Source organism: Capra hircus, chromosome 7, assembly GCF_001704415.2.
Source record: "Capra hircus breed San Clemente chromosome 7, ASM170441v1, whole genome shotgun sequence".
Classification (NCBI taxonomy): domain Eukaryota; kingdom Metazoa; phylum Chordata; class Mammalia; order Artiodactyla; family Bovidae; genus Capra; species Capra hircus.
Window position 1 is genome coordinate 108,290,475 of NC_030814.1, and position 18,407 is coordinate 108,308,881.

The following is an 18,407-nucleotide window of genomic DNA, read 5'->3' on the forward strand; positions in this document are numbered from 1 at the left end:
GACAGTCGGACATGACTTAGCGAATGAACAACAACAATGTTCCTATTGCCATTTTTTAAATTGTTTTGGGTTTGTTTTGGTAGGTCCTTTTTTTTCTCCCCCCTTTTCTTCTTTTGTTCTCTTATGATTTGATGACTATTTGCATTTGGGTTGCTTTTTCTGTTTTGTGTGTGTTTATCTGTTGTGAGTTTATAGTTTGGAATTCCCAGAAGGTATGACATAGCATACAAGGTTGTTTTAAGTTGTTGTTCTGTTAATTTTAAGTGCATTTTTTCACTCCTTGCATTTGTACTCTCCTCAGAGTTACTTGTTTCACTATCATATTTGTGAGGATAATTCCTACTTTCACTGTATGTCTGCCTTTACCAGTGAGCTTTCCTATTTGTGATTTTAGTGTTTCTATTTGTGCCTTCTTTCTTTTCACCAGCTAAACAAGTTCTTTCAACACTTATTGTAAGGCTGCTTTGGTGGTGGTGCATTCTCTTACCTTTCACTTGACTGTAAAACTTTTTTTCTTTAGCAAATGAATGACAGCCTTTCTGGGTAGCATGTTCTTGGTTGTAGGTTTTTCCATTTCATCACTTTGAGTATATCATATCCTTCACCTGAGTTACTGCTGAAAAATCACCTGATATCCTTATGGAGATTCCCTTGTATATTATTTGTTGCCATTCCTTTGCTGCTTTTAAAAAATATTTTTCTTCATATTTTAAATTTTTTTCAGTTTATTGTATGTGTTTCAATGTGTTCCCCCTTAGATTTACTCTGTTTGGGACTCTGTGCACTTCTTGGACTTGATTTTTTCCTGTCTTATATTAGGGAGGTTTTTATCCTCAAATATTTTCTCAGGCCCTTTCTCTTCTCCTTCTGGGATCCCTATAAAACAAATGTTGCATCTGTTGAATGTCAGATATTGTCCCAGAGGTCTGTGAGACTGTCCTCATTTCTTTTCATTCTTTTTTCTTTATACTGCTTGGCGGCAGTGATTTCCTCTAATTTGTCTTCCAGGTCACTTATTTGTTCCTCTGCCTCAGTTATTTTGCAATGGATTCCTTCTAGTGCATTTTTCATTTCAGTTATAGTGTTGCTCATCTGTTCTGTAAGTCTTCTAGTTATTTGTTAAACATTTTTTTGTATCTTCTCCATCTGTACTGCCATTCATTTACTGAGACGATCATCTTGGGATCATCTTCACAATCATTACCCTGAATTCTTCTTCAAGTACGCGGCATAACCCTTCCTTATTTACTTGTTCTGCAATTTTATCTTGTTCTTTCATCTGCAGCATGTTTATCTGTCATCTTATTTTGTCTTTCTACGTTTCTGTTTTCCTTTCCACAAGCTACAGGGTTGTGGTTCCTCTCTTTCTGGTGCCTGGATCCTGGTGGGTGAGGTTGGCCCACCAGCTTGTGTAGGCTTCCTGGTGGGAGGGGCTGGTGCTTGCTTTGTGATTGGCTTCCTGGTGGGAGGAACTAGTGCTTGCCTTCTGATTGGCCCCCTGGTGGGAAACTAATGCTTGCCTTCTGATGGTGGAGCTGGGTCTTGACCCTCTGGTAGGCACGGCTGTGTCAAGGGGTCTGTTCTGAGGTAACCGTGAGTGCAATATGACTTTAGGTCTTCAGTTGACTGATGGGTGGGGCTCAGTTTCTATCTTGCTGATTGGTTGGCCTGAGGGCTCTTGGGTGGGGCCCTCATAGGTAAAATGGGGATCTCTCAGAGGTCTCCCACTGCTCAATATTCCCTTGGTCTTCTGCCACCAGTGTGTACCCACAGAGAGCTAGTTAACCTCTACCTGCCTAGGAGATCCTCTAGGATCCATAGGTATATCTATCCCAGACTCAAACAGGACACACTGGATCCTTCTTCATGAACATTGGTTTGAGTAGATGGTTTTTTGACTAGTTAGTACAATACCTATAACTAACCTGATTAGGTGAAAATGTACTCTGAGATTACCTCCTAACAAGGAGTTTTGAGCAGCCTGTTTCTTTCAGAAAACTCAGGGGTTGGACCAAAAAATTTGCTGAACTGAATACAAGAAAGGTAACCGAAGTGTTTTTCAACTAGCTTTTAGTCTACAACTAACTAGCTTCCAGAGGCAGATAATACATCTTTAGCCAAGGCTCTTGGATTTGAAGATTCACACACAGCATGTTTCTGAACAAGATGCCCTGGATTTTCGTGATCACTGGTTTGAGCAGGAAGTTATGTGACAACCTAGTACTATACCTTTAATTGCTTGGTTAGGTGAAAATGTACTCTGAGATGACCTGCTAACAAGGAATTACAAGCAGCCTGTTTCTTTCCAAAAACTTAAGTGTTAAACTAAGGAGATTGTAGCAAAAGCAACCAAAGTGTTTCTCAACTACTATTCAGTCTACAACTGACTAGATTTCTGAGGCAGAAAATGTAGCACTAGCCAAGAGGCTCAGATTTCAAGATTCACATGCATCATGTTTCTGAATAGTGTAGAGACTCAAGCAGGACACACTAGATCTTTCTTTATGAGAACTGATTTGAGCAGAGTTCTGTGGCTAGTTAGTACTATACCTAAAACTAACCTTGTTTGATGAAAATGTACTCTGAGATGGCCTCCTAACAAGGATTCTGAGCAGCCTGATTCTTTCAGAAAATTCAACGGTTAGACAAAGGAAATTTGAACTGAATACAAGGAAAGTAACCAAAATGTTTTTAAACTAGCTATCAGTCTACAACTAACTAGTTTTCTGAGTCAGATAATACATATTTAGCCAAGAGGCTCAGATTTCAAGATTCACACACAGTGTGTTTCTGAACAGTGTAGTTAGCCAAACAGGGCAACTGGATCCTTCTTATGAACACTGGTTTGAGCAGAGAGTGTTGTGACTAGTTAGTACTATACCTATAAATAACCTGGATTGGAAAAAATGTATTCTGAGATGACCTGCTAAAAGGAGTTTCAAGCAGCTCATTTCTTTTTGACAACTTAATCTAACCTTAGTCTTAAGGGTTAGACTAAGGAAGTTGTTGAACTGAATATATCAAAAATAACCAAAGTGTTTTCAACTAGCTTTTTGTTTACAACTAACTGGTTTTCTGAGGTAGATAATACAACTTTACCCATAAGGGTCAGCTTTCAAGATTCAGCTTGTTTTTGAACAAGGTAGAGCCTCAAACAGGATATGATGGATCCTTCTTTGTGAATACTGATTTGAGCAGAGTATACTCTGACTCTTTAGTCCTACACCTATAACTAACTGGTTTGATGTAAATACACTCTGAAATAACCTCTTAAGAAGGAATTCCAGGCAGCCTGAGTCTTACAAATATTCAATGGTTAGACAAAGGAACTTTTTTTTTTTTAGACTTCTGTGGATTAAATTTAATACAATTGTACATTCATGCTGTGGCGGTAACAACTTTAACATTATTTGACTACTTTTCTCAATTGACTCATGACACAAACACAAAAGCACAATCCAAAAGGAAACACTAACATTTGTAACAGTTTTAAACAAATGTGGAAAAAGAACAAATTTTTAAGTATTAAAATATTTGAGTATGGATCAACTTAAATATATTTTCATTCAAGAAAATAATTCTACTTTTCAACACTGTCTCATTTTGATGCAATGGCAATTCCAGGTGTCCCAGAGAATAATTCTTAATATCCATTCAACATATAACAAATATAGTTAAGATGGGATAGCTACAAGGACCAGATCTTTAAATACCTCAGATTTTTAAATGAATCCTCCTGCTAAAAGTCATACTTTTCCATTTTAGTTATTTCTGTAAAAAGACATGCCTTTCCTTCCTCCTGCATTAAAATACTTAGTAACTTAGCTATTTACATTAGATACACATAAATTTAACCAAGGATTATTAAAACATATTGAAAGGAGCTATCCAATTAATAATGGTGTTTTAAGACAAGGTAATAAATAAAGTGCTAGAATCAGACTGACTTGTTTCCTTGCTGGGAATTTTTGGTCTCAAACAGCAGGTATTTAAAAGAAACCAAAGCAACATAAAACTATTGTACTTTATCTGTTTAGAAAACCATTGAAAGATACTATTCTGCAATTCATAGAATTAGGAGATATTACTTTTAAGTATCTGTTAAGTAAGTAAAAATCCTTTCTTATAAGTCTCTAAATATTTGGAATGTACTTACAAAAGTCATTAAAATATAACTCTGGGAAGAAACCAAGAAATTAACATTTTAATTACTGTTTTATATATTGAGACCCTCTGGGTTATTTAAGATATTAAGCTTCAGTCTGTTTTTTAAATCTGAAAGCAGCATGTTACTTCCCTGCTTAATTATTTCATGACCCATAAAAGCTAATTATTAACAATTTTTAAAAGACCATTAACCTTTTACTGTAATCACACAGCTATGTTTCAGTGTTGGTTGACAATTATTAGATCTTGGTTTCTCAAAATGTATTTATCTAGGTCAAGAAAAATGGGCAGAAGGAAACCTCACTCAATTTATGTAGCAGTGTTAAGCAAATTCAGTTTTTGAGCCAAAACAAAATCATTTGTATCTTCAAGCTTTCCCTTTTAACTTTTCTTATAGCAATATAGTTTTGCATTTTGGCCAAGGAGAACTGCTTTCTTTTGGCAGACAAAATCATGCTGCAGGAGAAACAGTGACTTCAATCTACAGAATATGTCTCCTTTTTAATAGAGCTGTACCAAGTAGAGGATTATATTTCACCTAAGTTGATCTCTTTCAAAAGACTGATAGGATGAAATGATTTAAAATCTGTACTGTATTTTTACCCAATATACACAATTATGTTCAATCTGAAACAGTTTTCTAAAAGAACTGTTTTCTTGCCAAAATTTAAGAAACTCCAAAATGTCTTATCCAAAAGTTGTCAATTAAAAATTAAGCCACAGTGCTTAAGTGTAATATTTTTAAAACCAACTCTGTACTATTGCACATTCTTGGATATGTGGAAACAAATACATTTTGACTCTTAAGGGAAAAAACACTTGATGGCACACTGAAGAATAAGTTCTTGAGATTATAAACATAGGAGGCAGGGTATAGTTATTGCAAAATGATGGAAAACATCAGTGTGCCTTCACTTTGTTTGAAGAGATAGTATTTCCACTCAAAAGTTTTGAGTCCAAAATAGCTATTTACTGTTAAAGTATCACCAAAATTAGTTTCAAACATTACTCAGAAAATAGAACTACTTCCAACAATAACAATCTTAACTGCCTTTTATAAGTACTGTATTGAAACTTTTCATTTTTAAGGGTCTTAATATCTCCTTGTAGGATTCTCACAAACCACCTTTTAAATTTCGAATGAAATAATTCCAACCCAGTCCCAATTAAAAACTATTCACATTCACAAACAAGGAACATTATTGCACATTACACCCATATTTTAGGAATGTGTGCTTCCTTCCCCCATGCCCAGGAAAAAAAACTGACACTGCCTCTATGAATTTATATCCTCATTACCTGAATTCATAACACTTTCTGAAAGTGCTTCTGCTCTTCTACATTAATAATGTTATAGTCTAAAATACTTCATGAGCCCTGAAGTGATTCTCTATGGAAGGAGCATCGTTTGCAAAATGAATTTGGCTAGTCACCTGCATGCCAAAATCTCCAAGTATCTGAACAAATTTCTTGTGCTCCTTTCCAATCCAAGATCTCATTGGATCATGTACTTGGTAAGGTGTAACATGGGTGTGAACAATTATCCCTGTTTGTGCAAATTCTTTCAAGACTTCTGGATAAGTAATCCAAGTGTTGCTTCCTCCAGAATGACCACCATCCAACCAGTACATTGTTTTTATGTTTTTGATAAAAGCATCGATGTTCTTGTCTTTCTTGGCTTCTTTCAACTCAAAAAGCAACTGATTCAAAACAACACAACCTTTACTGAATCCAATCAAAGTAAAAGAAGCACCATTTAATGATGGTGGATAAAAACTCATGGCAGACTGATCAAATTTTTCACAGGTCCTCTCTTTTTCTCCCTGGCAACCATTGGTAGTATGAGAAGAAGTGGATCGACAGTTAGATGCTTTGGAGTCCTTATTAAAATCTTTCACATTCTTCGATAGCAAACTCTTCTGACTTAAGTTAAAAGCATTAACTAATAACGTGTAAATGTGCTTAAAAGCTCCAAAGTCAGTACTGTGTTCTGGAGCACCAAACATATTGCTTTTCACAAAATTGTCATAGCAGCTGAATTTGTGCAAATGCATTCGGGAACACTTTATCACCCAAATATAACCACTGGGGAACCGGTGGGCTAAGATGGTGGCAACATTTTCTAGACTCCAGTTTTCCCACTGATAATTCTCAGGATGATGAGTCATAACTTCATGGTAATTCTGCACATCCCCGGGGAAATAGAGAACGTGATGGTGGGGCGGCGGTTGACCTTCGCCGGGTCCCCAGAGAGGTCCCGCAGTCCTGGTCCCTCCCCGGCCGTCGCCGCCGCCAGCAGGAGCAACTCTTTGCAGCGCTGAGGGTCGGCTCCCGGCACCGTGGACAGCTGCACGCACTGCTGCCGGCGCCGCTCGGCCGAGGGGGAGCAGGGCGCGCCGCCGCCGCTGCTGCTGCCCAGGTTCACGGTTCCGGCGTGAGAGCTGGACGCGGCGATTCCGATTCCGAGCTGCGGCAGCAGAAGAAGCAGCGGCGGCGACCGCAGGAGCCTGAACCCCGACATGGGTCGCCACCGCCCTAGCGGTTCGGAGGGTGGAGGTTGGCCTGAGGGAGGAACTTCAGCCGACAAAGGAACTTTTTGAACTGAATACACCTAGGTAACCAAAGTGTTTTTCAACTAGTTTTCAGTTGACAACAAGCTAGTTTTCTGAGGAAGAAGATACATTGTTAGCTAAAAGGCTCAGATTTCAAAATTAACAGATAGCATGTTTCTGAACAGTGTGGAGTCTCAAGAAGGACACACTGGATCCATCATTGTGAACACTGATTTGAGCAGATAGTTCTGTGACTACTTATTAATATACCTATAACTAATCTGGTTTGGTGAAAATGTACTCTGCGATGACTTCCTAAGAAAGAGTTCCAAGAAACCTGTTTCTTTTGGAAAACTCAAGTGTTAGGCTAAGAAGTTGTTGAACTGAATAAAACAAAAGCAAGCAATGTGTTTAACTAACTTTCAGTGTACAACTAACTAGTTTTCCTAGGCAGAAGATACAGCTTTAGTCCAGAGGCTCAAATTTGAAGATTAACACATAGCAATGTCTGAGAAGTATAAAGTCTTAAACAGGATACATGGGATCCTTCTTTGTGAACAATGGTTTGAGCAGAGAGTTTTGTGACTAGTTATTAATATACTTATAACTAACCTGGTTAAGTAAAAATGTACTCTGAGAAGACCTCATAAAAAGGAGTTCCAAGCAGGCTGTTTCTTTCAGAAAATTCAGTGGTTAAACTAAGGATGTTGTTGAGCGGAATACAAGAAAAGTAACCAAAGTGTTTTTCAACAGCTTTCTGTCTACAACTAACAAGTTTTCTGAGGCAGATAATACAGTTTTAGCCAAGAGTCTCTGATTTCAAGATTCACACACACCATTTTTTCTGAACAATGTAGAGACTCAAATAGGATGCACTTGATCCATCTTTGTGAACACTGATTTGAGCAGACAGTTCTGTGGCTAGTTAGTACTGTACCTATAACCCAGTTAGGTGGAAATGTGCTTTTAGAAGACCTGTTAACAAGGAGTTCCTAGCAGCCTCTGTATTTAAGAAAATTCAACGGTTAGACTTGAACTGAATGCAACAAAAGTATCCAGTGTTTTTCAAGTAGTTTTCAGTCTGCAATGAACCAGGTTTTCAAGGCAGAAAATACATCTTTATCCAAGAGGCTCAATATCAAGATTTACACATAACATGTTTCTGATCGGTGTAGAGAATCAAGTAGGATACACTACATCCTTCTTTGTGAACACTGGTTTAGGTAGTGTGACAAGTAAATACTATACCTATAACTAATGTGGTTAAGTGAAAATGTACTCTGAGATGACTTCCAAATAAGGAGCCCCAAGCAGCCTGTTTCTTTCAGAAAATTCAAGGGTTAGGCTAACAATGTTGTTGAACTGAATACAACAATAGTAACCAAAGTGTTTTATAGCTAGAATTTAGTCAACAACTATTTCCAACACAGATTATACAGCTTTAGCCAAGAGGTTTGGGTTTCAAGATTCACACACAGCATATTTCTGAACAATGTAGAGACTCAAAAAGGATGCACTGGAACCTTTTTCCTGAACACTGAACAGAGTTCTGGGACTAGTTAGTACTATAGTTCTAACTGAAGCCTGGCTTGGAGAATTTTGAGCATTATTTTACTAGCGTGTGAGATGAGTGCAATTGTGCAGTAGTTTGAGCATTCTTTGGCATTGCCTTTCTTTGGGATTGGAATGAAAACTGACCTTTTCCAGTCCTGTGGCCACTGCTGAGTTTTCCAAATTTGCTGGCATATTGAATGCACCACTTTCACAGAATCATCTTTCAGGATTTGAAATAGCTCTACTGGAATTCCATCACCTCCACTAGCTTTGTTCGTAGTGATGCTTTCTAAGGCCCACTTGACTTCACATTCCAAGATATCTGGCTCTAGATGAGTGATCACACCATCGTGATTATCCGGGTCGTGAAGATCCTTTTTGTACAGTTCTTCTGTGTATTCTTGCCACCTCTTCTTAATATATTCTGCTTCCATTAGGTCCAGACCATTTCTGTCCTTTCTCCAGCCCATCTTTGCATGAATGTTCCCTTGGTATCTCTAATTTTCCTAAAGAGATCTCTAGTCTTTCCCATTCTGTTGTTTTCCTCTATTTCTTTGCATTGATCACTGAAGAAGGCTTTCTTATCTCTTCTTGCTATTCTCTGGAACTCTGCATTCAGAAGCTTCTATCTTTCCTTTTCTCCTTTGCTTTTCGCCTCTCTTCTTTTCACAGCTATTTGTAAGGCCTCCCCAGACAGCCATTTTGCTTTTTTGCATTTCTTTTCCATGGGGATGGTCTTGATCCCTGTCTCCTGTACAATGTCACGAACCTCAATCCATAGTTCATCAGGCACTCTATCTATCAGATCTAGGCCCTTAAATCTATTTCTCACTTCCACTGTATAATCATAAGGGATTTGATTGAGGTCATACCTGCATGGTCTAGCGGTTTTCCCTGTTTTCTTCAATTTGAGTCTGAATTTGGTAATAAGGAGTTCATGATCTGAGCCCGTCAGCTCCTGGTCTTGTTTTTGTTGACTGTATAGAGCTTCTCCATCTTTTGCTGCAGAGATATAATCAATCTGATTTCAGTGTTGACCATCTGGTGATGTCCATGTGTAGAGTCTTCTCTTGTGTTGTTGGAAGAGGGTGTTTGCTATGACCAGTGCATTTTCTTGGCAAAACTCTATTAGTCTTTGCCCTGCTTCATTTCATATTCCAAGGCCAAATTTGCCTGTTACTCCAGGCATTTCTTGACTTCCTACTTTTGCATTCCAGTCTCCTATAAGGAAAAGGACATCTTTTTTGGGTGTTAGTTCTAAAAGGTCTGGTAGGTCTTTATAGAACCGTTCAACTTCAGCTTCTTCAGCGTTACAGGTTGGGGGGCATAGACTTGGATAACTGTGATATTGAATGGTTTGCCTTGGAAATGAACAGAGATCATTCTGTCGTTTTTGAGATTGCATCCAAGTACTGCATTTTGGACTCTTTTGTTGACCATGATGGCTACTCCATTTCTTCTGAGGGATTCCTGCCCACGGTAGTAGATATAATGGTCATCTGAGTTAAATTCACCCATTCCAGTCCATTTTAGTTCACTGATTCCTAGAATGTCGGCGTTCACTCTTGCCATGTCTTGTTTGACCACTTCTAATTTGCCTTGATTCATGCACCTGACGTTCCAGGTTCCTATGCAATATTGCTCTTTACAGTATCAGACCTTGCTTCTATCACGAGTCACATCCACAGCTGGGTATTGTTTTTGCTTTGGCTCCATCCCTTCATTCTTTCTGGAGTTATTTCTCCACTGATCTCCAATAGCATATTGCGTACCTACTGACCTGGGGAGTACCTCTTTCAGTATCCTATCATTTTGCCTTTTCATAGTGTTCATGGGGGTTCTCAAGGCAAGAATACTGAAGTGGTTTGCCATTCCCTTCTCCAGTGGACCACAATCTGTCAGACCTCTCCACTATGAGCCACTCGTCTTGGGTTGCCCTGCAGGCATGGCTTAGCTTCATTGAGTTAGACAAGGCTGTGGTCCTAGTGTGATTAGATTGACTAGATTTCTGTGAGTATGGTTTCAGTGTGTCTGCCTTCTTATGCCCTCTTGCAACATCTACCATTTTACTTGGGTTTCTCTTACCTTGGGGGTGGGGTATCTCTTCACGGCTGCTCCAGCAAAGCACAGCTGCTGCTCCTTACCTTGGATGAGGGGTTCTCCAAGCCAGGCTTCAGCAGTACATGAACCGTGAACTTCTGATGCTCAAGATGGTTTTAGAAAAGGCAGAGGAACCAGAGATCAAATTGCCAATATCCGCTGGATCATGGAAAAAGCAAGAGAGTTACAGAAAAACATCTATTTCTGCTTTAGTGACTATGCCAAACCCTTTGACTGTGTGGATCACAATCAACTGTGGAAAATTCTGAAAGAGATGGGAATACCAGACCACCTGACCTGCCTCTTGAGAAATCTGTATGCAGGTCAGGAAGCAAGTTAGAATTGGACATGGAACAACAGACTGGTTCCAAATAGGAAAGGGAGTACGTCAAGGCTGTATATTGTCACCCTGCTTATTTAACTTATATGCATAGTACACCATGAGAAACGCTGGACTGGAAGAAACACAAGCTGGAATCAGGATTTCTGGGAGAAATATCAGTCACCTCAGATATGCAGATGACACCACCCTTATGGCAGAAAGTGAAGAGGAACTAAAAAGTCTCTTGATGAAAATGAAAGAGGAGAGTGAAAAAGTTGGCTTAAAGCTCAACATTCAGAAAACGAAGATCATGGCATCTGGTCCCATCACTCCATGGGAAATAGATGGGGAAACAGTGGAAACAGTGTCAGACTTTATTTTAGGCGGCTCCAAAATCACTGCAGATGGTGACTGCAGACATGAAATTAAAAGACACTTACTCCTTGGAAGAAAAGTTATGACCAACCTTGATAGTATATTCAAAAGTAGAGACATTACTTTGCCAACTAAGGTCCATCTAGTCAAGGCTATGGTTTTTCCAGTAGTCATGTATGGATGTGAGACTTGGACTGTGAAGAAGGCTGAGCACCGAAGAATTGATGCGTTTGAACTGTGGTGTTGGAGAAGAGTCTTGAGAGTCCCTTGGACTGCAAGGAGATCCAACCAGTCCATTCTGAAGGAGATCAGCCCTGGGATTTCTTTGGAAGGAATGATGCTAAAGCTGAAACTCCAGTACTTTGGCCACCTCATGTGAAGAGTTGACTCATTGGAAAAGACTCTGATGCTAGGAGGGATTGGGGGCATAAGAGAAGGGGACGACCAAGGATGAGATGGCTGAATGGCATCATGGACTCGATGGACGTGAGTCTGAGTGAACTCCAGGAGTTGGTGATGGACAGGGAGGCCTGGCATGCTGCGATTCATGGGGTTGCAAAGAGTCGGACATGACTGAGCGACTGAACTGAACTGAACTGAATGAACTGATAGTTCTAACTAACCTGGTTAGGTGAAAATGTACTCTGAGATAATCTGTTAAAAGGAGTTCAAAAGAGCTTGTTTCTTTCAGAAAACTCACAGGTTGGAGTAAGGCAGCTGTAGAACTGAATGTAGCAAAAGTAACCAAAGTGTTTTTCAACTAGTTTCAGTGTACAACTACTAACTAGCTTTCTGAGTCAGAACATAGTGTTTTAGCCAAGAGGTTTGGATTTCAAGATTCACTCACAGCATGTTTCTGAACTGTATGGAGAGTTATATAAGACACACTAGATCCTTTGTGAACAATGGTTTTAGCAGAGAGTCCTGTGACTAGTTAGTACATAACCTATAACTAACATGGTAGGGGAAATGTACTCTGAGATGACCTCCTAATAAGTAGTTCCAAGCAACCTGTTTTTTTTTTTTTTCTCTTAAACTCAAGTGTAAGACTAAGGAAGTTGCTGAATTGAATACAACAAAAGGAACTAAAGTGATTTTTCCACTAGCTTTCAGTTTAAATATTTTACCAAGTCAGAAAATACAGTTTTAGCCAAGAGGTTGGGATTTTAAGATTCACAACAGCACGTTTTTGAACAGTGTAGGGACTCAAACAGGATGCGCTGGATTCTTCTTCATCCACACTGGTTTGAGTAGAGGGTTTTGTGACTAGTTAATACTATACCTATAACTGACTTGTTTAGGGAAAATGAATGTTGAGATGACCTGCTAATAAGGAGTTCCAAACAGCCTGTTTCTTTCAGAAAATTCAGCTGTTAGACTAAGGACATTTTTGAACTGAATGCAACAAAAGTCCCCAAAGTATTTTTAAACTAGCTATCAGTCTACAACTAACTAGCTTTCTGAGGCAGATAATAGAGCTTTAGCCAGAGGCTAGAATTTCAAGATTCAAATACAGCATGTTTCTGAAGAATGTAGAGACTCACACAGGGCAACTAGATCCTTATCTGTGAACACTGCCTTGAGCAAAGAGTTCTGTGAATAGTTAGTACTATACCCTAAACTAACCTGGTTATGTGAAAATGTACTGAGATTACCTCCTAATCCAACGAGTTAGAAACAGCTTGTTTCTTTTAGAAAACTCACAGGTTAGCATAAGAAAGTTGCTAAATTGAATACAACAAATGTAACCAAAGTCCTTTGCAACTAGCTTTCTGTCTACAACTAACTAGCTTTCCAAGGCAGATAATACAGCTTTGGCCATGAGGCTCGCATTTCAAGATTCACACACAGCATGTTTCTGAACAATGCAGAAACTCAAACAGTACATGCTGAATCTTTCTCTGTGAACACTGCTTTGAGCAGAGAGTACTGTGACTAGTTATAGTAGTATAGTATAAGTTATATAAGTATAGTTATAAGCATATAAGCATAGTAGTACACCTATAACTTAGTTATTTGATGAAACTGTACTCTCTGATGACCTCCTAACAAGGACTTCCAAGCAGCTGATTCCTCCAGAAAATTCAAAGGTTAGACTAAGGATATTGTTGAACTGAATACAACAAAATTAACGAAAGTGTTTTTCAACTAGCTATCAGTCTACAACTAACTAGCTTTCCGAGGTAGATATTAGAGCTTGAGCCAGAGGCTTGGATCTCAAGACTCAAATACAGCATGTTTCTGAACAATGGAGAGAGTCAAACAGGACCCACTGGAATATTCTTCCTGAACACTGGTTTGAGGAGAGAGTTCTGTTATTAGTTAGTACTATTCATACAACTAATATGACTAGGTGAAAATGTATTCAGAGATGACTTCCTAACAAGGAGTTCTGGCAGCTTGTTTATTTCAGGAAACTCACAGGTAGACTAAGGAAATTTCTGCACTGAATACAACAAAAGTAATCAATGTGTTTTTCAACCAGCTTTCAGTCTACAACTAACTAGCTTTCTGAGGCAGAAAATACACCTTTATCCAAGAGATGTATTTCACCATTAGGTGAAAATGTCCTCTGCGATAACCTTCGAACAAGGATTTCCAAGCAGCTTGTTTGTTTCAGAAAACTCAAGGATTAGAATAAGAATGTTGAACTGAATGCAAAAAAGTAACCAAAGTGTTTTTCAACTAGCTATCTGTCCAATACTAACTGGCTTTTCAAGGTAGATAATGGAGAAGGAAATGGCAACCCACTCCGGTACTCTTGCCTGGAGAATCCCATGGAGGGGGGAGCCTGGTAGGCTACAATGGGGTCGCAAAGAGTCGGACACGACTGAGCGACTTTACTAATACAAGTTTAGCAAACAGCCTCAGATTTCATGATTCATACACGGCATATTTATGAACAATGTAGAGACTCTAACAGGATATACTGGAACCTTCTTCATGAACACTGGTGTGACCAGAGAGTTCTGTGACTAGTTAGTACTATACCTATAACTGACCTGGTTAGGTGAAAACTTATGCTGCAATAACATCCTAACAAAGATTTCCAAGCAATCTGTTTCTTTCAGAAAATTCAACAGTTAGACTAAAAAAGTTGTTGAACTGAACACAACAAAAGGAACCAAAGTGTTTTTCCACTAGAATTCAGCCTACAACTAAATAGTTTTCTGAGGCAGAAAACACAGCTTTAACCAAGAGGATTGAATTTCAAAATTCACTCACACCATGCTTCTGAACTGTGTAGAGACTCAAATATTACACACTAGATCCTTCTTTGTGAACTCTGCTTTGAGCAGAGTTCTGTGACTAGTTAATACTCTACCTCTAACTAACCTCAGGTTAAATCTACTCTAAGATAACTTCCTTACATGGAATTCCAAGCAGCCTGTTTCTTTCAGAAAACTCAAGGTTTAGACGAAATAAGTTGTTGAACTGAGTACAATATATATATAACCAAAGTATTTTTCAACTAGCTTTCAGTGTACAACTATCTTGCTTTCCAAGTCAGATAATACAGCTTTAGCCAAGAGACTCCAATTTCAAGACTCACACAGCATGTTTCTGAACAATGTAGAATCTCAAAAAGGATGCTTGTGTCCTTCTTCATGAACACTGGTTTGAGCAGATAAAATTCAATGGTTTGATTCAGGAAGTTGTTGAACTGAATACGACAAAAGCAACTAAATTGTTTTTCAACAAGTTTTCAGTCTCCTAACTAGCTTTTCAAGGCAGAAAAGCTTTGTCAAGGTGCTTGGATTTCAAGATTCTCTCACAGCATGTTTCAGAAATGTGCAGAGGTTCAAACAGGATACACTAGATCCTTCTTTGTGAATCCTGGTTTAGGCAGACAGTTCTGTGACTAGTTAGTAGTATACCTATCACTAACCTGATTAAGTGAAAATGTTCTCTGAGACGACCTTCTAACATGGAGTTCCAAGCAGCTAATTTCTTTCAGAAAACTAATGCTTAGACTAATAAAATTGTTGAACTGAATAAAACAAAAGCAAACAAAGTGTTTTTAAATTGGCTTTCAGTCTACATTAAAATACCTTTCGAGGCAGGTAATATTGCATTAGCCAGGAGACTCGGACTTCAAGATTCACTCACAGCATGTTTCTGAACAGTGTAGAGACTCAAATAGGACCCATTGTATCCTTCTTTGTGAACACTGTTTGAATAGAGAGTTCTGTGACTAGCTAGCACTTGTCAGGGAATGTTGAACAGGAGGATTCCTGAGTGCTGCTTTCTGTCTCTCATAAATCCTCTGTTCCCTATCAGTTCCTGATAATGGCAACGAGTGGAGCAGCACACTGCTCCCAGGACTGAGGTCATGAGATGAAATGCATGCGTGGATTTCTTTCAGTAAACATTCTCCTTATGACAAAACTGCTTAGTCATGACCCTCCTTCTTGAGATATGGATTGTCTTCTGACCTTATGACCATTGCGAATTCCTTGTTTCCTTGATAACAATTGCTGTATGTTTGGTTTTCTGATCTTTATCATTGTTGAAAGAAATTCCTTGTACAACATCCAATAAATACTCACAAAAAGATCATTAAAACACCCTTGCTCCACCAGAGACTTGGGTCCCCATGTCTTTTTCTCTTTCTCTCCCTCTGGCTAATTCTCTGCAGCATGAAAACCCACCGAACTTACTCTCGTGCCCAGCCTTTCAAGAACTCCTCGAGAGGACGCCCTGTGCCTTTATGAGGAGTGCAAGCCCTGTTCTAGGGTTTTCTTGGTTCTCTGCATAAACCAGGGAATACTAGCTTCTTTCTCTCTTTTACTTTCTTATCGTCAACTCCTGACCACCAGGTTCCAGTTCATTAAAGGACCCACAACAAGTACTATACCTATAACTAAGTAAGATGGCCTGCTAACAAGGAGTTCTAAGAAGCCTGTTTCTGTCAGAAAACTTAAGGGTTAGACTAAGGAAGTCTTTGAACTGAATATAACAAAAGCACCCAAAGTGTTTTTCAGCTACTGTTCAGCTACAACTAACCACCTATCCAAGCTATAAAATACGGCTTAAACTAGAAGCTTTGATTTCAAGATTCACACACAGCTTGTTTCTGAAGAGTGTAGAGACTCAAAGCAGAATGCATTGGATCCTTCTACGTGAACACTAAGGAAGCTGCTAAACTGAATAGAACCAAAGTAACCAAGGTTTTTTATTTTATTGTATTTTTTAAAATTGAAGGATACTTGCTTTACAGAAGTTTGTGGTTTTCCTGTCACACATCAACAAGAATCAGCCATAGGTACAGCCATGTCCCCTCCCGCCTGACCCTCCCTTCCATCTTCCTCCCCATCCCACTCTTCTAGATTGTCACAGAGCCCCTGTTTGAGTTCCCTGAGTCATACAGCAAATGCCTATTGGCTATCTATTTTACATGTGGTTTTATAAATTTCCATATTTCTCTCTCCATACATCTCACCCTCTCCCTCCTCCCATGTCTTTAGGTCTGTTCTCTGTGTCTGTTTCTCCATTGCTGTCCCTGAAAACAAATTCATCAATTTCATATTTCTAGAGTCCATATATATGCATCAGTATATGATATTTTTGTTTTTCTTTGACTTATTTCACTTTGTATAGTAGGCTCTAGGTTTGTCCATCTCATTAGAACTGACTCAAATGCATTCCTTTTTGTGACAGAGTAGTATTCCATTGTATATATGTACCATGGCTTCTTCATCCATTCATCTTTTGATGGAAATCTAGGTTGCTTCCATATTCTATCTATTGTAAATAGTGCTGCAATGAACATTGAGGTATATGTGTCTTTTTCAATTTCAGTTTCCTCGGGGTATATGCCTAGGAGTGGGATTGTTGGGTCGTATGATGGTTTTATTCCAAGATTTTTAATGTATCTCCATATCGTTTTCCATACTGACTGTATCAATTTATATTCCCACCAGAAATGCCAGAGAGTCCCTTTTCTCCACACCCTCTCCAGGATTTATTGTTTGCAGACTTTTAGATGATAGCATTTCTGACTGGTGCAAGGTGGTATCTCATTTTAGTTTTGATTTGTATTTCTGTAATCATGAGTGATGTTGAGCATCTCTTCATATGTTTATCAGTCAGTTAATTGCATGTCTTCTTTGGAAAAATGTCTGTTTAGGTGCAGAATACTCCTTACTCTCAAGTGCACATGGAACATTCTCTAAGATAGATCCCATCTTGGGTCCCAAATCAAATCTCAGTAAATTTAGGAAAATTGAAATCATATTAAGCATCTTCTCCAACCATAATGCTGTGAGACTAGATATCAATTACAAGAAAAAACTGTAAGAAACACAAACACATGGAGATTAAGCAATACATTTGTAAATAACCAACAGGTTACCGAAGAAATCAGAAAGGAAATAAAAAAATTTCTAGAAACAAATGACAACGAAACCACGACAACTCAAAGCCTATGGGATGCAGCAAAAGCAGTTCTAAGAAGGAAGTTTATAGCAATACAGTCCTACCTCAAGAAACAAGGAAAATATTGAATAAGCAACCTAACTTTACAGTTAAAGCAACTGGAGAAAGAAGAAGGAAAAAACCCTTAAAATTAGTAGAAGGAAAGAAATCATAAAGATATCAGAAAAAAATGAAAAAAAATGACGGAAGCAATAGTAAAGATTAATAAAACTAAAAGCTGGTTCTTTAGGAAGATAAATAAAATTGATGAACCCTTAGCCAGACTCATCAAGGAAAAAAAGAAAAAGAGAGAGAAGAATCAAATCAACAAAATTAAAAATGAAAAAGGAGAGGTTACAACAGACAATGCAGAAATACAAAGGATTATAAGAGACGATTATAAACAACTATATGGCAATAAAATCAATAAGCTGGAAGAAATGTACAGATTCTTAGAAAAGTCCAATCTTCCAAGACTGAACTAGGAAGATATAGAAATTATGAACAACCCAATCACAAGCACTGAAATTGAAGCTATGATCAAAAATCTCCCAAAACACAAAAGCCCAGGACTAGATGGCTTCACAAGAGCATTCTATCAAACATTTAGAGAAGAGCTAATGCCTATCCTTCTAACACTCTTTCAAAAATTGCAGAGGAACACTTTCAAACTCATTCGATAAGGCCACCATCACCCTAATATCAAAACCATTCAAAGGCAACACACAAAAAGAAAACTACAGGCCAATATGACTGATGAATATAGATGCAAAAATCCTCAACAAAATTTTAGCTAACAGAATTCAGTGACACATCAAAAGCTCATACATCATGATCAAGTTGGGTTTATTCCTGGGATGCAAGGATTCTTTAATATACAGAAATCAATCAATGTGATACATTATATTAACAAATTGAAA

The 18,407-nt window shown here is 38.4% G+C and overlaps 1 protein-coding gene across 1 annotated transcript; it reads right to left on the reverse strand.

The window, feature by feature from the left end:
- LOC102180210 (UPF0565 protein C2orf69) lies at window positions 4,949–6,688 on the reverse strand. The gene is given in 2 exon segments (XM_018051758.1): window positions 4,949–6,400; window positions 6,403–6,688. Coding segments are annotated over 2 exon segments (1,161 nt in total). The 3' UTR covers window positions 4,949–5,525.